Here is a 24816-nt window from a genome sequence, read left to right as displayed (position 1 = left end):
CTTTCAAGCTCTTGGTCTTTAGAGACAGAGGATACACAAAGCTATTCTCAATATATGGGAGAATCCAAGGCGACACAGTCTTTGGAAGGCACCAGCACCATCCAAGCTTTACCACTTGCTGGCCTACCTTGCTTCCTCTATTTCAGTTCGCCCTAGAAGAGAGAACACAGTAGGAGCCAGGAAAGGGTCAGAGCAGCAGGTGCCTGAGATAACACGGAGAGGGTGACTGTACACAGGGACGTCTGCAGAGGTTTTCTGCACAGGTACTCAGGCCATTTCCTGAGGGAAGCCACACACACAGCTCCGAGACCCCACTCTACCAGGTGTTTGCTTCCTACGCTACACCTGAGAGCACAGAGCTGGCTGCTGGGGTCTCCTGCTGTTCCATCTCCACCCTCACAGGACAACAAAAAGAATGTCAGGGGCTGTCACAATCAAGGTTAACACTGCTGTCCCCACCACCCGCTCCTCCGGCCTATGCCCTTGCCCGGTCTGCAGCAGCCTGCTCCTGCCCCAACAACTATGTGTGGTGAGAGGCACCCCCCACATCCTCTTAAAGAGGGACCTGGTACTCTCCCCAGCCTCAGAGGCTCACCCAACTGGAACCAATCACAGACCATTGGCCATGGAGTAGAGACTCTGTTGGACAGAGAGTTCACAGATCATTGGCCATGGAGTAGAGGCTTGGACAGAGAGTTCACAGATCATTGGCCATGGAGTAGAGGCTCTGTTGGACAGAGAGTTCACAGATCATTGGCCATGGAGTAGAGGCTCTGTTAGACAGAGAGCTCACAGACCATTGGCCATGGAGTAGAGACTCTGTTGGACAGAGAGCTCACAGACCATTGGCCATGGAGTAGAGACTCTGTTGGACAGAGAGTTCATAGACCATTGGCCATGGAGTAGAGGCTCTGTTAGAGAGCTCACAGATCATTGGCCATGGAGTAGAGTCTCTGTTAGACAGAGAGCTCACAGACCATTGGCCATGGAGTAGAGGCTCTGTTAGACAGAGAGCTCACAGACCATTGGCCATGGAGTAGAGGCTCTGTTAGACAGAGAGCTGACGGACCATTGGCCATGGAGTAGAGACTCTGTTGGACAGATAGTTCATAGACCATTGGCTATGGAGTAGAGGCTCTGTTAGAGAGCTCACAGATCATTGGCCATGGAGTAGAGTCTCTGTTCGACAGAGAGCTCACAGACCATTGGCCATGGAGTAGAGACTCTGTTGGACAAAGAGCTCACAGACCATTGGCCATGGAGTAGAGACTCTGTTGGACAGAGAGTTCATAGACCATTGGCCATAGAGTAGAGGCTCTGTTAGAGAGCTCACAGATCATTGGCCATGGAGTAGAGTCTCTGTTAGACAGAGAGTTCACAGACCATTGGCCATGGAGTAGAGGCTCTGTTAGACAGAGAGTTCATAGACCATTGGCCATGGAGTAGAGGCTCTGTTAGAGAGCTCACAGATCATTGGCCATGGAGTAGAGTCTCTGTTAGACAGAGAGCTCACAGACCATTGGCCATGGAGTAGAGACTCTGTTGGACAGAGAGCTCACAGACCATTGGCCATGGAGTAGAGACTCTGTTAGACAGAGTGCTCTTAAACATAGATTCATGACAGATTCAACACTCTTTCAGAAGCTTAGGAAATTCTTTCTTCAGCTCTTATTTCTGTGATCAAGTGTGAAATTCAAGTAGTCAGCCATCAACCACTGTGGCTAATACATATACGATGGGGCAAAAGTAGGTTTATAGTTTTGAGTACCTGAAACACAGAATATATTTTTGTATTATTATTTATTCATTATTATTGTCCATATGAACACCTGTAAACCTACTTTTGCCCCACCTTGTATTATGGAAAGAAATGGGCCAGGTATCAGGGAAGTGCTTGTTTGGGTGGGTGGTGGCAGAGGGGTGCCTTTTTGAGGGGAAAAAAACATAAAATAAAACCAGGTCCCTGCTTTCCCATCTCACTGGGGAAACGATAGAAATCTTTAGACAGTGTTAATAAGTATGGAAAGCTTCCTGCAGTTCTGTTACCTATGGTGGAACTTACCATGTATCATCTTGTGAAAGGGTTTGGTCACAAGTACTGCATTTCAGCCAACTTCCATTAACTCTATTTTTACAACTAAAAGCAATTTGAGTAGTTTTGTTATATAATTGTCATGTAATGTTAGTAAGCTCAGGTGTTGTTACAGTTTCTTCAGTGTCCTAATGAGAACTTGCTCTTTCTTAACCTGTCCTTCAGCATCCAGTGGGAAGTTCCAGAGTGTGGGTAAGCTAAACTCTGACATGCTAACTCTATCATGTTATCCAGCGGTATGCTTGTCTCGGTCATGTTGACTTAAAATTAGGACATAACTGTTTTCCAGAGTGGCTACACCAGTCCGCATTCCCACCAGCAGTGCACTAGGTTCCCCTTTCTCCATACCCTCGCCAGCACTTGTTTGTTGATTTGTTGATGGAGCCATTCTGAGAGGTGTGAAGTGATGCCTCATTGTGGTTTTAATTTGCATCTCTCTGATGATGAGCATTTTTTCACATGTCTCTTGGCCATCTGTATGTCCTCTTTGGAGAAGTGTCTGCTTAGATCCTTTGCCCATTTTTTTTAATTGGATTGTTTGTCTTCCTCTTGTTAAGTTGAATGAGCTCTTTGAATACTTTGGAAATTAACCCCTTATCAGATGTGTCATTGGCAGATATGTTTTCCTATACAGTGGGCTCCCTTTTCATTTTGTAGATGGTTGTGTTGTGTTTTTTTTTTTTGCTGTGCAGAAATAATATGCAGATCATGTATTATAGAAATGTACACTTGAAACCTATATAATCTTATTAACCAATGTCATCCCAATAAAATGAATAAAAGTAAAAATAAATTAAAACATTAGGACCTAACGTTAACAATGGTTACTTCACAATTTTGTCACCTGAGGAAAATGATGTTATATGACTAGTGAATTAGAAAAAACAATGATGGCAGACGATTTTTGATTTCACAATGTTACACACATTAACCAATTTAATCCTCTTGAAAAACAAGACCCTGTGAGAAATAGGTGCTGTTATTATTTGCATCTTATAGATAAAGAAAACTGAGTAGGCAGGTCACATGGGTAGTAAGTGGCACAGCCAGGGTTTGAACCCAGGTCAATGGTCCCAGAGCCTGTGTCATTAACCAAGACACTGCCCTGCCTCCTAGGTCTGGCTTGACATCTAAGAGACAAGTTCCAATTTCAAATCAACCACTTCTATATTTTCTAAATTAAAACCAGGATCTGGAGTGTGACAGTCGGTTAATGTGTTTCCTGGGATTTCCCCCATGAAATTCAACATATGAAGTTGCTGTAACTAAGTAGGAACTCACTTAAACCCTTTGGTTTCTGTTCCTCACTGACCCAGTGGACTAGGTGGACTGGATTTCTATGGCTTGTCTACCTTCATAAAAATAGGAAACCCTCCTATGTACCAGGCACTCTTTAATGTGCTTTATGAATATTAATGTTTTACTCTTCCTAACAGCCCGATGATGTAGCCTTATTAGTCCCATGATAGAGGTGAGCCGACAAAGGTGAACAGAGTGTGTGTGCTTCTTGCCCTAGACTAAATAGCTAGTAAGATTCGAATGCAGGCAGTCTGGCTCCTGAGTCTGTGTTATTAACCACTCTGCTGTGCGGCCTCTTGCTATAAAATCTAGAATTAATTATAGACCTAGAATATGAATTATAAAATATAGAGTAAGTCTGGAAAAAAATGAATGTTTCCCCAGAGACAGACTTTCTTCCATGTGGCGAGCAAGTTTTGGTATTGGTGCTTCTTTATATTGCCTGTGCTCTGATTGGAGTTCTCTGTGGCTGTGATGTCCCTGAAGGCACAGGGCAGGACCTGTCTTCTATCCCCCCTCCACCCCCAACACCCAAACTCTCCCAGGTCTGCTGCCTTCCTCCCTGGGTCCCTTGGGGATAGATTAAGGATTTGAGGAAATCATGGGGATTTCAAAAAGCAGTCAAGAGAGGCAAGGTAGAAAGCAAGATGTTTTCAGCCACTCAGATATAGGGTAGTAAATTAAAGGAGCAAAATTCAAGCTGGAAAAATGCTTCTCTCATCTGGTTTTCATCTCCAACCAAGGTTCCTTACCCCCAATCCACAAATACACACACACTGTGGTTTGGTACAGAGATAAACTCCTGCTGAGCGCATCATTTCTTTGAAAATCACTATTCACAGTGTTCAGCTCAGTGCCAATCTGCATTCCCCAAATATATATTAAAACCCTGGCCTTGGTCCGGGTATTGTGGGACACGAAGAGGAATGAGGTAGTTTCTGGATTTTGGAGCCTTAGTCGGACTGGAGTCTGCATCCCTGGGCTCACAGTTCCTGGCTGCGAGTCCTTGAATATGATACTTAACATTCCTTATAATAACAGTTTCCATCTACCAAGCCCTTGCTATGGGCCAGGCAGACACTTTACAAATTCCATCTCTAATGCGCATGACAATTCTAGCAGGTCTGTGTTATTACCCCCATTTTATAGATGACGCAACTGAGGCCCAACTAATAAACTAGGATTCCAACCAAGTTCTCATGATCTTTCCACTTGCAGTTTTCCCCTCACTTTTGCAGTTTTCCCCTCACTTTTCCTTCCTGGGAAATAGAGTTAGGTAATGCCATCCTCCCAAAGCATGAGATGGGCCGCACAGGAACATGCATAGTTCAGCACCAAGCACACATATTTACACACTAAACGGTGGTTCTGACTGTTGTGAAAGGAAGTCACTTGGGCATGTAGACATCTCTGAAGTGATACATGAGTTAAGAGGACAGAGCAAATCTTCCCAGCCGGCCGGGCTCTGGTTTTGTGGTATTCGAATGGGGCCTTGAGAGATGCAAAGCAACCTGGGTGTGTGGCAATGAGCAGGCGGGGGGGGGGGGGGGGGGGAGGTGTGGGCAGGAAGAAAATGTTCTCTAGGTGACTTTTAAAGCACGAAAATAGAATGGCCACATGTATTGTCAATGATTTTTTTTTTTTAAAGCTTCATATTTTCAAATATTCTAAAAGACCTAGAATATTCTAGAAGAACTTGCTTTTGAGAGACAGCCCAAACACACCATGAATTCTACCAGATTCCATGGAATTATACCCCCAGAGAAGGGTGACTGCCTGCTCTCTTTATAAGCAATACCCTAATTCTAGACACGGAGGGCAGACACTGTGTAGCAGGATCTCTGAGAAGGAGTGACAAGTGTCATTATAGAAGAGACAAGGCTGGAGAAATGAGAGGTCTGATTATGAGGCTTCCCAGCCAGTCTCTGCCTCCTTGTCACCTTCCCCGAGGGCCCCAGACTATCTGTGCCCCTTAGACGGGACCAGTCCTGGAACGGAACACGCCCCGCCTACTAGTCTGGTTCTAGTTGAATCATTAGCACTAAATATATAAAAGTAAGTAGAAAACCTCTTGTCATTACTTACACATAAAATGAGTGGGTGTTCTGGCCACGTCTCCCTGTTAGCAGACAGACCTGAAAGGTAGATGGGCCTAGGGAACTCTTGCAAAGCACAGAGACATGAAACGCGGCCACGCCATGTAAGACCTGCAACCTAGGAGCTCACTTTCATTTTTTTAAGTGCAGTTTCTATTTAAGAGGCTCAACTGTAAAATATGGAATAAGTCATCTGTTAGAAACTTCCATATGTATGTCCAGTAAAATGAAACAGACTAATAACAAGTTAAGAGTAAGCTCAACAGGCTGGCTTAGAGAAACAGCGACAGGAAAGGGAAACAATTGGTTGTGACAAGCAAAAATAAGCACGTCAGTCTCAGACCACCCCAAAAGGTGCATGCTCCCCAGCCCTCCCCCTCCAGAGGCTCCACAGCTCGCCTGCCGGAGAGGAAGGCGAGGGTTACAACACCTCGCGGCCCAATCAGCCGCGCCGCGGGCCAGGAAGCCCGGGCAGGGCAGGATTTGCAGCTGTGCGGGCGCCTTCCGGTTCTCAGCTGGTTTTTGTTCCCCATGCTTGTAGGATGGCAAGGCAGATGTGAAGTCTCTCATGGCGAAGTTCAACACCGTGGGCAACCCGACGGAGGACGCCTCGGCCCCCAGCCGGCCCTTCAAAGTCACCGGGCAGAACTCCCCGTCAGGAGTTCAGGCCAGAAAGAACCTGTTCAACAACCAGGGAAATGCCAGCCCTCCAGCGGGCTCCAGCGGCGTGCCCAAGTTTGGGTCCCCAAAGCCACCTTTGGGGGCGAAACCTCCCGAGGAGAAGCCAGAGCTGGAACCCAAGCCCCCATTTCCAAAGCCCGCAGGAGTGGGCCCCAGATTTGGATCACCGGCCGCCTCGGCCACCAGAGACCCCGAGGTGAAAGCGGGCTTTCCGAGACCTGTAGGCCCCAAGCCCGCCAACCTGCCCAGAGAAGATTCCAAACCCGCGTTTCCCCGGCCTCCTGGCAATAAACCTTCGCTCCACAGTGCAAACCAAGACCACGACTTGAGGCCACCAGGTCTGAAGCCCAAGTTTAATCCTCCAACCCAGGAAAGTGAGCAGAAGCCAGCGTTCCCCAAGTTGCCTGGGGTTCAGGGCAAATTTGCGTCAGCCTCGCAAGACCATGACTCCAAGCCCCTCTTCCCCAAGCCCGGCTTTGGCCCCAAGCCATCCCTGAGTCTTGATGACCCCCACGAAGCCGAGGGCCCCACGAAGAGCGCGTCTCCCCAGCGAGGCCCCGCGGCCCCCTCCGGAGTCAGGTTCAAAACCGGCTCCGTAAAACCAGCAAGGGAAGAGCCAGAAAATAAAGACCATGGAGGCGAGACGTCAAGCTCCCCTTTCCCTGGGGTCGTTCTGAAGCCAGCTGCAAGCAGGGGAGCCCCAGGCCTCTCCAAGAAGCCTGAAGACAAGAAAGAAGAGAGGAAGGTGGATGCTGCTAAGAACGCGTTCCTGAGCAAAATGAACCAGGAGGAGCCCGCCCCCGGGGCTCCTGCCCCGTTCCCTAAGAGGCCTTCTAAGGTGACGATGGCAGGGCCCTGGGCCCAGAGCCAGGAAAAGGGGGGAGACAAGAGTTCCGCACCCCCCAAGCAGAAGCCCCTGCCACCTTTGTTCGTCCTAGGCCCTCCTCCACCAAAACCCAGCAGACCACCCAACGTGGACCTGACGAAATTCCGAAAAGCTCCTTCTGGAAACAGTAAGTGCCTCTCTTGTTTCTGGTTAACCTGTTTGGTTCCACAGCAGCGGTGTTTTGGCTCCTGGGAAAAGTCTGTAAGGAACAGGTCCATCTCTGGGACTTGAATGAGTGTGACGACCTCTTGGGCATGGTTTTGCTTGGGGGTGGGCGCTCTGAGAAGTTAGGGCCCGTTTGGGGGTGGGGGAGGCACATCCACTTGATTTGATCCGTGGTTTGCCTTAATGCTAACTGTTCCATTTACCTCCTTAGTTTGGTTTCCTTTCTAGTGAATGAGGCTGCGGTGCGTTACTCGTAACCACCGCTAAGGAGTTAGAAGGATAGGTGAGCAAAACCCCAAGGCGGCGATTCTCACATGGGGCAGTTTTGACACCCAGGGGACATTTGGGAATGTCTGGAGGTATTGTCACAACAGGAGGGTGCTGCTAGCAGAGGCCAGGGATGCGGCTTCACATCCTACAAGGCACAGGACAGCTCCTCACGACAGTTATCTGGCCCCAAATGTCAACACAGCAGAGGTTGAGAAACCTCCAAGCGGTTGTAAGTGCCACGACTTCGTCATGTTTCCCAAGACTAGTATTCAAACAAGAGAGCAGCAGGGCTCTTGGGAAACGACATTTTTTTGTTTTATGTTTTAGCTGTTTTCTATTTCTCAATGTAAAGTTTTCTGAACTTCTCTGATTCAGAAAGTCATACAGAGCTAGGATAAGCCAGACAAAGGGGTATCTTCTTCAGGGCGAATAGCTCATTTTCTACCAGAGATGTTACCACAGTACTATGGCACGTGCTGTCCTTTCTTACTGAGTGACTCAGTAAAGATTTATAGCTCTGCAGAACAATGAGAGACCCTCACTAAAATAATGAACGTTGTAGGCAAATAATGTGTAACTGTTGTTTATTGGGGGAGGGCGGTGTCTCCAAGCGACTGCGCTATTGAACATATTTTTTTCTTACAAATGTATGGTCCAGTTAGAGCTGCTCCGGGAATGAAGGTGGTTTTTCATTTGGGCTCTGTAGAAGGATTTTGCAGTATTCATCTTCCTGAGGTTAGCGTTTTCAGTGTTGATCAGCAGATTGGCGATCAACCTGCCGCTGGTCTACCACGCAGAAATCAACTTCGGAATGACCCCAGGTTGGCCACCTTCTAGAAAGACTCAGGCTTGTTACACTTGTCTCCTCCCCTGTCACCGTCTCATGTCAATACTGGTCCCTAACTCAGAAATGTTATTTTTGGGAGACCTTTCATAAGGTCCCTTTTTATTTCTCTCTCTTAGGTCTCCTGTACCTCAGATTTTAAAATTTGCTCTCATTAAGCTCCATTTTATGGCTCTACTTTATGCCATGGAAGCTGTTCTAATGTCCAGCAGAAATCCCTGGGGGCTTTCTTCCACCTGCCCCATCTTTGTTTCGCCCCAGTGCCAGGTTTGGGTGGTGGGAACGGACTATGGGGTGTCACGCCAGTGAATGAGTTCTCACGACGCTAATGAAGTCCTCTGGCCGGCTCTGCAGTCCTGTCAAGGTCAGTGCTGAGCTGATTTTCAGCGCAGTGTAACTCCCGGGGACCCAGGCACAGTCGCTTAGGATTCAAGTCGGTTCTTGCCCTTCTCCTTCCCTTTACAACCCACGCCCCCATCCTGACCTGCCTCCCCACTGCTCAGGTCCGCCATCACATAGACTAGACTCCAAGTGCTCTCATCCGTGTGCCTCACTTTCAACCTCTGGTCCCTTGGTGTGGATTATGTTCCAAAATGGACCCCCTTCCGTCTTTACCCACCTCTTCCACAAATCGGAACTCAGTCTTCTTCATTTCAATTGACCTCAGGCTGGTGTCAGGATAAAGCCATTGGTTTCATAAATTTAAATTCTGAATAACGCCTTTAAAGCTTCCACTTTTTTCAATTTATTTTTTAAATAGAAATCACAGCTAGTAAGAGGTAACCGATCATTCTTTAAGTTGCATAGTCTGATCAGTGGATGACTCACCTAATTGATTTAACAGTCTGTATTGTTTTTCAAACTTTTGCTGTTAGAAACAATGTACAGAAAATAACCTTGTATATGGGTCACAAAATAAGCATTTATTTTCTGAACACAGACAATTTCTTAATAGTCAGGTCTGCCGACTCCGGATCCGACCACTGCTATTTTTCCTCAATCATTCTAAGTAATTTAGCATCCATGCAGGAAGGTTTAAGAAAATACCAGAATTAGAAAGTATATAGTGTCCAAATTAACTAAAGCTTCATCTAATAATTTTGCAGACTTTCGAAACCCTAAAACTATTTTTTTAGTCTTCCCACCTGATTCCTTCCCTTCCTGATTCACATCCAATTCCTTAAGCCTTTCCTCAGATCTAACCCTCATCTTCCTCATTTTTGTCCAATATTCTAACCACTGAAAGTATTTATCATTTATTGAGGACTTGTTCTATACCAGATACATGTTACCCTGTTAATTCCAATGAGAGAGGCATCCTATGAGGTTAGGTAACTTGCCCAAGGTTGTACCGCGATGAACAGGAGCAGGCCCTGTCCTTCCTCTCAGAGCCCACGTCCCCATCACCACCCCCCTGCTGGGCCCCCTCTCTAGAAACACAGGATAGCGTGAGATAATAAATTAAGCATCCATGAAACCCAGAGAATGCTCACTCTCCCCCTTTTCTTTGTCCTTTGGGTGAAAAAAGTCATTGAGTTTTTACTATAAATACCACTCTCAACTTCATGAAGACAGAGACCAGTCCACTCAATTTTATTTATGTGGAGCATAGAAATAACATATTCTTGTTAGTGGCTCAGGTTTGTCTTCCCACCAAAATCTCTTCAATCAGAATTTAGGATTAATGCACTCTATAGCTTGGCAATTCCTTTTTTAACAGATAACCCTTGCCAATAGACTCATGCTCAACTGATGGACCTTCTACATGCAATGAACACTGTAAGCAGAGTCCACAAGGTAGATTATCAGCTTCCTTTCTTGTGAACCAGAAGCTTGAATATACTGTAACCTGTTGCTTTTCTGAATGTGGAGCTAATACCTTTTTCCCCCCAGAACAATTTAAGATTACAAAAGGCAAATTTAAAAAAAACACAAAACCCAAAATATCAAAATGTTCTTTGAACTAACCTTTGCTCTGGTTCCTTTTGGTTCCCGGGCTGCCTTCCCAGGGTCACTGTGTGTGTCTGGGGAGTGAAGTCTGGGTTATTCAGAACCCCAGCCTGTCTGCTGGTTTGCGTGTAGGAGTTAGTAAAACCGGCTGGGAAATCGTCCACCCAGTTGTGTGTTTTTCCTAGTCTTGTTCTTAGCACTGGAGAGAAAGTAAGACTCACCTTTCCTGTGTTAGCTTTAAAATAACTAGTTAAGTGTCTTGACAACTCAAGGGGCAAGGCCAAGGTCCTAGCTGGCTTTAGCAATCAGCTGATGGTGTGACTGACCCCTCCTCAGCTACTTATCTATCACTTTCACTAATCCATGCACAGCAGTTCAGAACCAAGGCGTTTGGCCTATTTTCCCCAGCAGGTGACTTGTTTCCGAGAGGGGCCAAGGTTTTCCTCCATGGATCCTGAAACCGCCCCTTTCATCTTTCCTTCATTCTCATTTCAGTGTGCTCTCTGACAATGACCCTGTTAGATATTTACAGATCATGTTTTATATCAGCGCATTGCTCCCAGCACAACAGGGAAAGGGATTTGCTGCTCAACCACACTTAAGAAACTCGGGCCAAGTGGGTTCTTGACACCAGGGTTTCTATGGGCACTGACTCGAGTGTGCACTTGGGGTCTAAGAGCAAGGGACCTAAAAGCAGATACTCTTGCTTAAGCATCTCCCGGCTGGGGCTATTTCAGGACACTGGGGAGCTGGGGCCAAAGCTCTGTGGGGCAACCTGGAGTGGAAAGCCCTCTAAAGCACTGCTCAGCTTCGGGTGGCACCGAGACCCTCCACACGCTGTTCGCGGTCATGCTCCGGGCACCTGGTGTGCGCTCTGTAGCTGGCCCCACCCTTACCTTTAGCTCCAGCCCGAGCCCAATCTATGTCACTTGCCCTCCTGGATCCCTGGGAAGCCAGTTTTCCATAAGGCCCATCAGTCTTCCTCTACCCCAGGTTAAAACTTCCCTAGGAAACACTGTTAGTTTGTCAGCTTACCTGCTCTAATCCATAGCAGAGATGCCTTGGGAAGAGCCCGTCCTCTCCTAACCACACAGGTCCATGGTTGGATCCTAAGAGCTACCTGTTCTCTGTCTTCTAAAAGTCTCTCCTCTGCTCTTCTAAGATAAACCAGCTCCTCAGTCTAAACTCTAATAATAAACAACTTGTTCCCTGCTGTGTCACATTGCAACAGCATCCTTTGGGCTTTTATTATCCAGTGTTTTTATCATACTTATAAGCAATCTACATGGTCATTATTTTTATTTTCTGGCATCTCATTTTATTGAGAACAAGTCTGAGACCACCCTGAATGTCCCTCTTCAAAAATGATTTTTTTTTTCTGTCTGGATTCCCAAAGAAATCTCTGTCCTTAAGGTTTAAACACTTAGCCAGTCATTCTATTGTCCATGTCAATCATTCTGTCATCATTCTAAACCTGTGTCAATCATTCTGTCGTCAGTATTTTCTGAGAGGGGATGTTCCTCTGAGCTCAGGGATTCTCGATGCCACCTGCACAGGAGTCATACCATTTCTACTGATCTGCCTGATGGATGACAAACCCATGTTCTTGCTCCAATCCAGGGTGATAAATTTGTCTTCCCTTGAGTGCTTCGATTTGAGCCCTGATACTGCTTTTCATCCACTCTTCTGTGGAGGGGAGGACAGCTGTGCTGGTCTCCAGGGCCACCCTGGCTGGAGATCTGGATTCTTCCCCATTATCTGAGACCTCACCCGGTAACACGGCAAGCCAACCACGACAGCTCAGCCCCTTCTTCCTCTGGGGTGACCCTGTCGTGGCATTTAGGGCTTTCATGCTATAGGTTTCTCCTTGGCCAGGCTGCTCAGTCTCCCCGAGTTCACTTCTCTAAGCTGGAGCATGTTAGGGAGAATGCACAGGTTTTTCTAAATCCACTGTCTTCCTTCAGTGTTGCTCCTGAGCCTGGCGAACATGTGGGAAGCTCCACTTGCCTCCTGTGACTCCAGAACCTTCTGTTTCCTGCCTTAGCCACCACTTTTTAAATTTTATCCAATGAGGTTGTTTTCCTTTGTTTGTGTGGTGACCACTAGTGAGCTTGAGATAATGTTTATCTTGCCTTATTTTGTTTTCACTATTTTATTTGGTAATTGGAGGAGGAACGTACCAGAAGTCCCCTCCCTCGTTATTTAATACCAACTAATTATCTCCATTATAACCAGGGGTTAGCAGTATTTTTGAAAGGACCATCAATTCACTTCCACAAAGCAGGCAGCAAGATGGAAGAGAGGGAACTCACATGAATTGAGTGCCCACAGCCAGCCTCGTTTCACATCCTCTGGGTCATGCTTCTTAGTCAAGGACTCAATGACCACTCCTAAGCCCTCCCCGAGTCTCCTGTTCTAATGAATATTCTGGACACAGTCCAGGTGGGGCAAAGGAGAGACCCAGCTACCTGATGGGAGGGAGCTTCACCTCTGGACTGTTGACAGCACCTGCGAATTTCCTGAGAGCAGCCAATCAGTTCGTACTTAGACTAGGAAAGAGGACCTGGATAGGAATGTGAGCCAAGAGAAGGAGAGGACCACTGGGCGGGCGTATGGGGAGAGCAACTTACTTCTGGTCTGGGCCTAGGTCATTTTGCCATTGAGAAGTCCCCTCAGCATGTTTAGGTTGCCAGTTCCCTGCTCCATGCATTTGGTCTTGATTGTGTTTTCTCTTAAGTGCTCAGGCACCACATAGCCTTTTAGAATCAATTTGAGCACAATAATCCACACACCATTTCACCTACAGGAAGACGTTTCCTTACCGAGAGTCACCTTGCTGATAAGACAGGCTGTCCCTTTTCTTAGTCATGGGAAGGGAAATTTCTGTAAACCTGGTTTGCAGCAACATGCCATGATTTACTCCATTGTTAATAACCCCTCCTGTGATCTAGAGGCAGGAGTTGGTATATTTTTAAACTGCCTACAAAGGAAAGTTTGGAAACATCACCCCATGAACTGGCATTATTTCAGCATTAGTAGCACTCATGCCAGAGCCAAGAAGATGTGGCCACTTGTAATGTAGATATATCTTTTGTTTTGCAATGGCTGAAGCATGAAAGGCATGAGATCATATAACATATACCAAATTTGATCAGAACTATTTCATTCTTAAACTAGTCATGCGACCCATGATGGTAAAAGCATTAGAATGAAATTTCAACTGCTCGAGAAAGGAAGGGGGCTAAAAGGAAAGTCAGGTCTAAGAATCAAATACATAAAGGCTCTTTCTAATTTACTTTCAATTGTGCTTACACATAAAATTTTTTTAAAAAGCTAGATAAGAAGAGGGGAGCAAATATATGTTATAGTTGCATCTTCTCACTGGGCAGGAGATGCCTCGCTTCACAGAACCTGCTGAAGTAACTTCTGAGGCCAGCATATAAAACCCTGGTTGAAGGACTGGATTCCCCATAATGTGCACTTGCCACGAAAGGTCCTTCTTTGCCTTGATGAAAACTCTCTGAATACGGGCTCATAGGCTAAAAGCCCCTCTTTGTGCATGTGTTTTGTACGTTAAAAAGTTAACTTAACTTTTGTACTAGAATAACTCTAATTGTTGGAAAAATAAAATTATGCCTCAGAAGCAGAAATCCAGCTACCTGCTCTTACAAAAATATCTGAAAATTTACAAAAAACACACAATTGTATATATTCTTTTAGAGAAAACACGATTATGATAGCTATGGCATGGCTGTAAAGCCCGGAGAACCATCTAGAACACAAAATTATTTGTTTTTCCAACATATGAGAGAGAAGAAAGAGGGGAAAAGTCCGAAAGTTGGAGAATTTAACTGCTATGCCAACCACTAGAGTAAATAGACAAGAAACATACTCTCTTCTGTTTAAATTGCCACTAAAGAAAAAAGGTAAGACTTTGTTCTGTCTGGAGTAGCAAAGGAAGAAAAAACAGCCAGAACACCCAATAGCAATAGGTAACATTAGGAAAAAGTAACCGAAGATGAAACATCTGGTTATAGAAAAGAAAAAAAAAAGGCACACCTGAACAAAAAAACCATATGAGGCTTTTCTTCCCCCAAAGTCAGACCTTGCAGGGCAAGTCAGCTGTTTGTGTTTATTGAACACCCCGCGCCTGCACAGCTGTGTGACGGCCCAGCACGGCGGGGGCTCAGCTGGTGGCAGGTGGCGCGCTCCCGGCCACCAGCCTGTGTCTCTCCAGGGCCGGCCGTGGGTCTGCTGAGGCAAAGGGGGCACAGAGAAAGCTTCCTGCCATGTAGCACCACTCTTTTCTTGATTTTCTTACAACTCTCCGAACAATACTGTAACTCATCGTATTTTCCAAAGTAACCTGTGTGGTGATGGGATTAGTGCAACCAGGCAACTAAAAATCTGTCTTAAAAAAAAAATGGCGAGGCAGATGTGCGTTTGGGTATTTGTTCCTCTTATTCTGAACAAAAGTTGCTCCACTATTTTCAGGTAGAGAAAGAATCCTAGATTAATGCACAAAAAAAGCCCCCTTCAGTAAGGGGCTTGTTTTCAAGCCCCACAGTATTTCCCATTTCTCTCCCAAATCGTCACGGTAAGGAAGATGGGGTGCCCTGTGCATGTATCTCAGTTACTGAGGATCTAGACTGCAGCCTGCCGGGGTCCCTGCTTCTCCCTCCTCTCCAGCCTTTAGCTTTTGGTTCATCTAGATTGGGTACGAAAGCTACACACACACACCCCACACACACCCGCAATTTGCTCCTCGGGCATTTTTTCAAAAGCACTTAGATGTGGAAGGAAGACAAGGCAGGTCTATAAAATACATTTCAGTCATTTGTGTTACTGTAAATTAAAGGAAATTTTTTTAGATCCGCTGCAAGCCGTTTAGCAAGCAGGAAACCTCCCTCCCCTGTAGGAGGAGGCCGTCTTTGATTTCTCCGACGCTTTGCGTGTTAACCCTCACAGGGAGGAATTAATCGAGCTCTGGCTGAGCGGCATGCAACCAGCTGAGGTTTCTAGAGCTTCTGCCAGATCTCTCCCTCCCAGTTGGGAACTTCTATTTTCTCTACTCTCTCTGAGTGGTTATCTGATGGGCCCAATGTTTGGGGGCACTGTTGCAAGGTGAGGCAGTTCAGGCGGCTATTACAAAAACAGCATGGGCCGGGCAGCTTGGAAACAACAGAAATGTATTTCTCACAGTTCTAGAAGCTGAGAAGTCCAAGATCAAGGCACCGGCAGATTCAGTGTCTGGTGAGAGTCCACTTCCTGGTTCCAAATGACTGTCCTCTCACTGTGTCCCCACATGGCCGAAGGGACAAGGGAGCTCCTTGGAGTCTCTTTTATAAGGACACTAATCCCATTCGTGAGGCCTCCACCCTCACGATCTAATCACCTCCTCAAGGTCCCACCTCTTAGCGCCATGACGCATTGAGGATTCGGTTTCAAGATGTGAATTTGGGGGCACACAAACCTTCAGTCTATAGCAGATATCCTGTGCCACCAGGCCTAGGAAGTGACACTCTACCATTGTCCCCACCACCTGTCTCCCTTTTATTTTCTTGCTTTCTTCATCTTCATCTTCTAAGATTTTTTAAAAATCTTATTTTTTCCCACTCCTCCATAACATCGCCACAAATCTCCTTTCTTCTGAGTCAGTGAAACCTGCTAGAAAACCCCACAAAAAAAAATGCTGAGGATTTGAAGGCACGTGGACCAAAGAGGTTGCTGAGTTCTGAACTAAGAAAACATGGCGAGTTTCGTGCGCCAACATGACTTTGAAATAGAAAAGCTAAGGTAGGAAATAGAAAAGCAACTGGCGTGGTCTTTAACAGCTGGATAAAGTTCATTTCAAGCACTAGCCATGTCTTGTAGGCAAATCGAATGGTCTCCACACAAGGCCAATGAATGGCCAAGTGGTTTGATCTCAAGGTCCCTCCTGAGTTTCAGTCCCAGCTTCTTCTGACTTGGATGGGCTCAGGAATCGCCTCCCTGCCCCTGCGCTACACTGAAGTCACCCAAACAAGACTTGGTGCTTTCCCTTGGTTCTCACTGCAGACCACTCCCAGAGGGCATTGTCGTGTGCAACGGCCTTCCCTGAGGGGTGAGGGGGCAGGAGTCTACACCACACAGAAGCCAGAACCTTGAAACGGAGCACGGGCCACAATCCTTCTTCAAAGCGGCTAAATATTTTGCAGCTGAGGTGCTGTCCCCTTTTTCCATTGCTCAACTTTTCTTTTCCTCATAAATAAGAGCACCTTCGTTTTTTATTTGGAACAGTCCAACTGTCTCTAAGCCAAACCCTTAAACTCAGCTGTTGTCTTCCTTCGCATACAAGCAGGTGTTTCTTACTCCAAGGTATCTCCACCACCTCTCGGAGAGTGGAAGGGGTGAGTCGAAAGGGACGGCCGGGTGGGAGGAAGTGGTTTCATTTTATATTGCTATCAATAGTCCTTATATACTAGAAACAGACTACTGACGAATAGAATGTATCCAGGAGAGTTTGGTCGATCCCCGGAGAGGTATAGGAACTGAATTATGCCAAATGGGTGTGATAACCAGGTTCTTTTAGCCTCCTACAAAATAAGATTGGAAAGAAAAGAAAGCTGGAGATCGACTTTCTCCCACCAGACCTAGGCTTTGAAAGTTTTCAGGTTCTTTCCTGAATTAAAATATTACAAGGACTCGCATGCAAGCCAATATTCCTTGCATGTCTTCCTGATCATTGTAACACTAGGTAGGTCTCTAAGGAGAAAAATGGCCCAAACGGATAGACATTGTGACCAACAGTGTGCACGTCATATTCTCAGGCCAAGAGAACATCAAAATTGGGCCTTAATCTTTCAAAGGTTATCAAACTTTAAATTGCATAAGAATGCCCCCAGACTTTCTAGATCAAGAAGCCTGGCTAGAGCCCAGGGGTTGGAACCTCTACCAGCATCACCAGGTGGTTCTAAAGGCCGTCGTTCTTGGACCACACTGACAGGCACTGCAGCTAAGGATTGCAGCCGGGCCAGGGTAAAGGAGGCAGTGGAAAGAGGTAAGGTTTCTAAGCCAGAGGTATTTTTCTGAAAACAAGATAGCATGAAACAGGGTATTAGAAGTTAGTGATTATATCAAAATATGGAAATGAGCAAATGATCTGTTTAAGCAAACAGGTAGTGGCCTACGGTTGAACTTAAAAATTTGCTTAGTTGGGGTAGGTGTCAAGGCGCTATGCAAATATCTAGCATCTCTGTGGCTGGTAGCAGAGCCCTGAAAGTCCTTTGCTATGTCAGGCTTAACTTTTTAGATGCTGGATCATAAAGAGGACCAGGAATCCCTAAGGGATGTCCAGAGCCTCTAGAGGGATGTAGCTAATTCACTGTTTTAACAGTTGGTGGTTAAATTGTGCGTATCCTGACCGTCAGACGAGAATAGTGATTTCTAACCAGTGCGCCACAAGAATTTTTGAAATGTGCAGTGCCTGACTATTTCGTCAGGGGCACTGACCTCTTTTCCTTTAGGTTGTCAGATAAAAAAATTACATCAGCCCACACAACAGTAGCCATCCGGTGTGAATGAATCAAAATTATACCTATTTTTTGTCTGATTGGCAAAAAATACAATATAATTTTTGGTGCCCCGCAGAATATTAGTAATGAGTTTATGTGCCATGAGATAAAAAGGTAGAAAATCGCTGGCCCAGCTTTGCTCCCCCCACAGAACATCTGGAATCAAGGACTCCTGTCACTCTCTCCCTCTTTCTTTACCCTTTTTCTGTTCTCTATTCCCTTTTATTTTCATTTCTTTTCTCCCTTTCTGCCTTGCAGTGGTCTTCAGGTTAGCTGGGCACAGTGTTTTTCACATGGCACATATAACTACTATTCATTAAATTAAAAACCATATTTAGGAAAAAAAAAAATCTAAGTGCTAAGATAAACAGACTTTGCAAACCTGAATAATTATGTATCACCATAAAAACTGCTGCTGTATGACAGGGGCCAGAATGACAAAGGAGCCCACGAGCCTGCCTAGTGTGACCACATTTGTTCAACCCTTGGGAGGTCTCCACACTCGGTGATAGCCCAGCCCGCTCCCGCCACCTAAACTGACCAGTGGGCTAAGGGATGAGCAGAGGTGACGCTGCTGGGTGTGCGTATGGCCCTAATCGGATCAGCATCCCGGTGCGGCTGTACTGGCCTCGCTGCCCCGCTCTCCGGATAGCTCATCACTCGGTAACATGTCATCTTTTTCTTCATCAAGTTTAGTGTATTAAGTACCTACTCTTCAAGACAGGCTATGCTCAGGTAGTACCTAAAAGAAATGCAGTCAATGAGAAAGAAAGTCAGGCAGCTGTCCTAAACTACAGGCTGCCTTTCTTTTCTGCACCGCTTTTCCGTTGATCTTCAAAGGCAGGCGGGTTTGCAGGAGAGCACTCTCAAGTTCGCTGCTGCTGACAGATTCCCGCTTTTGTGAGCCTGCTGATGAAAGGGGAGGGTGGATGTGGCCCTGATAAAAAGACGTTGGTTCAGGCTTGTCACTGTGTTTTTGTAAACTGGAAACTTGTTAGTCACACTGTGAAGTTGGTAAGAGAGCTTGCTGAAAGCACTATCAACACATTGATCTAGGAGAAGGGAGAGGTACTATAAACACTGGAACACTTCCTTTTTGTTCTTTTTTTGTCTTTAAAAATGCAAGCATTTATACAATTGTTTTTCACCACAGAGAGTTCAGAGTAATTGCTTTGTTGCTAGAGAGCCTGAGGGTCCAGGACAAGGCCTACTCACTGTGGGAGCCCAAGGTAGGCTCTCAGCCTCTCCGAGCCTCAGTTTTCTCATCTGTTCATCTAAGTCGACCCTGTCATAGGGCTGTAGTGAGGATTCAATGGAAATGTGACTTCTATGATCATATTTTCATATGGTCACAGAATTAGTCTAGAAAATCAATTTTTAATACATTACTATGTTCTTTCTCAAAATTGAAAATGGGCTTTTTTTCTAAGTTGTCAAAAAGGACTGGGTTTGCCATTAGATGAAGTGAATTTTCATCACATCAAAATGTCTCTCCTGACACCGATTATAAAATTTCCTTTTTACCCATCATTTCTCAAAGCAGTGTTTTTCTCAGTGTGGCCTATAGACCATCCATGCAGGAATGGGCTCAGGCACTTTTAAATACTCAAGATCACTGCCCTCCTCCCAATTCTACCATTACCAGCCCATTCTACCAGCCCCCTTCCTGAATCAGAACTTCTGATTAAGGTATAAATAGGGCCCAGGCATCTCCACTTTTAATAATCTGCTCAGGAGATTCTTATGCACACTGACAGTAGAAAAAAATTCACTCAAATAAGCCCTTCTTTTAATGGCAAATACATTTTTCTATTTTATAAAGTCAAGAATAGCTTGTTTTGAGCACGGTTAGAACTCACTTTCCTTAGGGAAGCCTTGGATGGAATAGAGCGGAAGGGTGGAGATACAGGGAAAGGACGTCCTATGAAGCAGGCAGTTGGTGTGAACCATTCCAGACCATCCTGCCATGGACGCTGGGCTGGCCTGAGGTGCCGCTGGAGCTGGCCTTGGCCGCTCACTTGTGTGAAGTCATCGAGGACTCCCAGAGAAGATTCATCCCCCAACACGCTAGGAGTTCCAGCCACTCCTCCTGGGAGAGGCAAGTGCTCTCAGGATGGGTCCTGCCAGTTCAAGTGCATATAGTGCGCTTGTGAGACTTGCCACTGAAAACACCTTCTGTACACCACTTCCCTTCCTGGGCCAGAGTCCGAGAAAACCTAAAAAAGGGAAGCAAATACCAACAGGGACCTTTGGAGATGAACTTTGCAAACTGAGTTTTGCCTAGAGTGAGGCCTGCCTGCAGCTCACTGCCTGTCTCTAAGGAGACAGTACTGCCCTGAGCAGCTTGGCAGATGAAAAATTCCTGAGGCACCTAGAAAATTAATGCCAACAGCAAGGAGAGAAGGAGCAGCAGCACAAATGTATGTGGGACAGGGGTGCCGAGAGTCGAGGGAAGGTAGTGGGGGGGGGAGACGGGCCCCCCTCCTCTCTCCTCGGCCCACGCTGGGCAGTTGATTTTCCAAGTGCTTGAGGTCACCCTCACGCCAAGGACTCTGACCTTGAAAGTGTGTGACTTATGGCTCCTTGTTCACCCTGATTTGGACCTGCTGTGGAAAGGGTGAGATGGTGCTAAAGTAAGTTTTCCCGTATTGCACCTGCACAGGTCACACTAATGCACTTAAAATGATGTGCGTGGCTTGAGTCTCTTGGAAAGCCTTCCATTGAATTAAAACTGACCTTGAACGAAGATAGACCTTGGGCCTAAACAAAGCATTTCTTTGTATTGCTGAGAGGCACCTGCATAGTGTCTCTAGGAGTTTCCTCAAATTTTGATGAAACCAAAGGCAATGATGTGTAATATTTGACCACATGCACACCCCTCCCCCAGTGGTATCTGTACTGCCGCCTGGCTCTCCATTCACTCCACTTTGTTTAATGAGCAGTAAGAAGACGATTATAAGGTAAGTGAGGTTGCAATGAAGAGGAAGGAGTATAAGCAATGAAAGATGGCACTAGGGTGGGAGGCAGAGGCCAGATCCATAGGCCATGTTAAGGACTCGGAGCTTTTGCCTCAGTACGCGGGTGTCCTGGTCATATTTGATGTTTGGGAAGGACCGTTCTAGAAGCAGTTAAAGAAGTGAGCAGGAGCTTGGGCGAGGAGGCGGCAGTGGCGATGGGAAGAGGATGGATCTGACAGATCCTTCTATTAGAAAATGATGGGTTAGCTACATGGGAGGACCGTGATTTTGTTTTGAATGTGTGCAATTAGAGGAGTTATGAGATGTCAAATAGGCAGGTATGTAGAAGGGTCTGGTGCTCATAGGAGCTTCAGTTCCCTCTTTACATTGTTGACACTTCAGTCTACCTCTTGGGAGACCGCTGAGTTTTTACATTTCTATCTGTCTAATACGCTATTATCTAGATCTAGATCTTCCAATACAGCTACTAGCCACAGGGGGCTATTTAAATTTAAATTAACTCAACAAAACTTAAAATTCAGTTCCTGTAGACACATTTCAATAGGCACCTGTGGCTGGTGGCCATAGTATAAGAAGGCACAGGCATTGTACATATCCGTTATCCCAGACCATTCCACTGAACAGCCCTGATCTATTGACCAGCGGGGAGCTCAGCTACAGCTCTGAAACTAAAGCAACATTTCCTGTGATTCCGTACACATTACATCCCAGGTGGTGCTAGTTATTTCTGTACCTGAACCCTTGCGCACTGAGAGTCCCACGAAAGTGAGTACCATGCCCTACACATCCTCACGTCCCTTCCACTCAGCAAAATGCCTTTGTATTATGTGCTTGGCGAGAACTGATTGAATGAAGGAGTGAGTGAGTGAGTCAATATGTAAAATTCTGTTCCAAAAATGTACAGAAAAAGAATCATTTATGCAATTTCTTTAGATTTATTCTGATAAAATAACTACTAAATTTTGAAAACGTAAAATAATATAGCCTGGTTTATAAGACAGCTTGGGTGAGAGGGTTTATCATGCACAGTGATAATACCCAGGGTAGAGGCAGGAGAGGTAGAAAGGACCTACTGCACTCAGTGTTAACGAGGCCAGCATTCTGTGGGGAACACCTGCCACCATTACCACTCATGGAGACAGCAACAGCATCTGTTGCTAGAGCACCTCAGCTTCCATCTCTCATGCATTCTGCCCCGAAGGGCCAGGATACCTGGCCAGATAACCAGAGTGGTGGTGAGGCTCCTGCCCACATAGTCTTCCTGGAACTGGTCAGTGTCACAATAGAGACTTCCCTGAATCTTAGTCACCATCAGACCTGCATATGCTCATCACAGTGTTGTTACCAGAGATGCCCTGGTCACACATGAAGACAAAGGGGCCAGAAGAGGAATGAAGCATTGATGGAGGACTCAGGAGGAATGGTGAGGCACCTGAAGATTAAACAAGAGAGGCAAAACTTGCGTAGAAACACACTCTTTTCTTCCAGTGGCATGACGAGGTCTGATATGGTCCTGATTATGTGGTTGGAAGAAGGAAATTCTGCTCTCCTGAACCTTATAACAGGAGCCCCAGACAAGCCAATGGGCACTTATACTCCCCCAACTTAAATATTCCTAGAGGGCCAGAGGAAAAGGCTTCCTAGTGGAACTGACGCCTAAGCTGAGCCCCTAAGAGAGTAGGTGTCACCCAGGCCAGTGAGGGCAGAGGAGAGAGGGGCCGGGACAGAATGGACGAGCACGTGCTGGCGGCTGGAAAGATGCAGGAGGCTGGTGGTGCAGCGACGTGAACTTTTCTGTAACTTAGAGTACCCGCAGAAGTGGGAAGTAAAAAGTACCTGAAAAGATAGACCCTACATAGCGTTCCCTGTCCCCTAAGAATTAAAACGACCTCAACTTGTTTTCTCTTTTCCTACTCAGCCCTATGTTTTTTGCTCCCCCCTGCCCAGGAGTTCCGCCCAACACTGCGGTTCAGCTACACCGGGGCGGGGGGCGGGGTGCACAGTGGCCAGTGTACCAGCTCCGGAGCCCGGCCACCTGGGTTCGATTCCCAGCTCTGCCCCTCAGTAGCTGTCAGACTTTAGACAAGTTAATAATTTGTGTGTTTCGTCACCTATGAAGACATCAGTAATGCTACCTACCTAGAATCTAAGGTTTTTAAGGAATTACATGAATGTTTGCGTAAGTAGCTCTTTTGGAACAGCCTGGAACACAGGAAACACTCTGAAAAGGCTGTTAGTACTGTGAGCTAAAAAGGCTTTTGTTAGCTAATGTGAAAACAAGCTCACGTTTCCATGGGAAACAGCTTACAAACTACTCTGTGTAGAATCGGGGCCAGAAGGAGAATTTTCAGACTTAGCACATTTTCTGTGTGTTCCACAAGATGTATTTCCTAAAATAAGGGCTTTCCTACACTTATGAGAAAATTTCCAGTTACCTATCAGAAAACTATTGTGATATTTTAAAAGATACAGAAGAGAAAACCTGTTATATTATACCTAATGATGACTATCTAGGTGATATTTCCTTAAAGATGAAAAATTAGCCTCAGTTGTTATCAGAAAAATAATGACAGGATTTCTGTGTTTTTTTTGAATCTTGGTGGAGTTAAAAACTGAAGCATTGCGCTCATGTTCGTTTACTTTATTTGGATATTCTTCCAGGATGTTTTTCTTTTCTCCACACATTATCTCTCAATCTATTCTTACTTTCCCCATTTTGCAATGAAGGAAACTGAGGCTCAGAGATTGTGGTAATTAACCCAAAGCTATTCAGGCAGTAAGAGGTGCAGCCAAAATCGAACCCTGAGTCTCTGACTACAGAGTCTGAATTTGTGCTTGAATATTTGAGCCTTAAAAAAATTTATTCCATAAAGTGCTTGGGACCCCGTGAGACACATAGAAGGCACCCAGTAAAGGTTGGTGGTTATCTCAGCTTTGCCCACCTACTGAGAGTTCTGCGGGATGTTAGTAAATGTGACAGGGAAAAAGTAGTTTAGCATGTTTGGGAAATCCTGGGTTAAGCAAAGTTAACTTCATTTTTTACAGTCCTTACTACACTACTAAGTATTATGATTATCAGAAGGAGAGTATAGTATGTGGCACTTTTTCAAATCATATTTGACCAAGGAACTCTCCTCTCCCCCCCCCCCTTTCTCTCTGTAGCTTAGTAGGACCAATGGTCCCGGGAACTAACTTTGGAGGAAATGCTATGTGAGATAAATGCTGAGTAGCAGATAATACTTACAATTCAAATTCACTGGTGAAAAATCTTTCACATTTGCCAGGAGAGTTGTTTTACTGTGCAAAGCAGAAATAGCATAAAAGGGAACCTGAAGGCATCGTATACATCTTAGCTTGCTTGAGATGGGGAAGCTGAGTGAGAACAGCTTTGCAGAAATATGTCAGCAGTAAAGTAGGAAGTGGGTATTCTTGCAGCTTCTAAGAGCTTCAGCAACTCGGTAGTTCAGAGCCAGAGCTGCAAGGCACCTTATCTGAGAAACACGCACATGCACACATAGCCTCAAGGACACGAGAGACAGTGAAGAGCATTGGGGATCTGGGTGGCAGCCCCCCTTTTTATATATATATATATATAACTTAAGATTCAAAAGCTTGAATTAAGGCAATTGCAAAGTTTGGAATCTTACTGGAAAAAATAGTTTTGCATTCTATTGATTCCTAAATTCTATCCCAGCCAGCAGTTTGAGCACCATAAGTCCTGGTGGATCTAATCTGCCTGCAGTTCTTAAATTGGAAGTGTAGTTGGGTTCAAAGTCAAGAGACTGCATTTGGGGCTCAACTTTATCAGCTTTGGAGGATCTAGAACATGTCACTTATTTGACCTCCTTCTCATTTGCCAAATGGGAGAGGTGAATTAGATCATGCCTGAGGTGCCTTCCAGCTCAGGGACCTGTGAAATTAGAGGAACGGGTCAGTACAGACCTCTTCTGGTTGTTCATAAGCAGAGGCCTCTGAGTAGCAACGGCATCGTAGTAAGGAGGC

General features: G+C 45.7%; 1 protein-coding gene across 3 annotated transcripts in view; it reads left to right on the top strand.

Moving 5' to 3' along the window:
* The window catches only part of FYB1 (FYN binding protein 1), a 132099-nt gene that overhangs the window by 45323 nt on the left and 61960 nt on the right, over positions 1-24816 (top strand). For all 3 annotated transcript variants that reach the window (XM_081131267.1, XM_081131265.1, XM_081131266.1), the window contains exon 2: positions 6029-7181. In XM_081131267.1, the coding sequence (XP_080987393.1) occupies positions 6029-7181 (1153 nt within the window). The remainder of the gene's footprint in view (positions 1-6028; positions 7182-24816) is intronic.

This window comes from Miniopterus schreibersii (genome assembly GCF_964146895.1).
Source record: "Miniopterus schreibersii genome assembly, chromosome: 3".
Lineage (NCBI taxonomy): Eukaryota > Metazoa > Chordata > Mammalia > Chiroptera > Miniopteridae > Miniopterus > Miniopterus schreibersii.
Note: the sequence above shows the minus strand (reverse complement) of the source record. Positions and strands in the feature narration are given on the sequence as shown.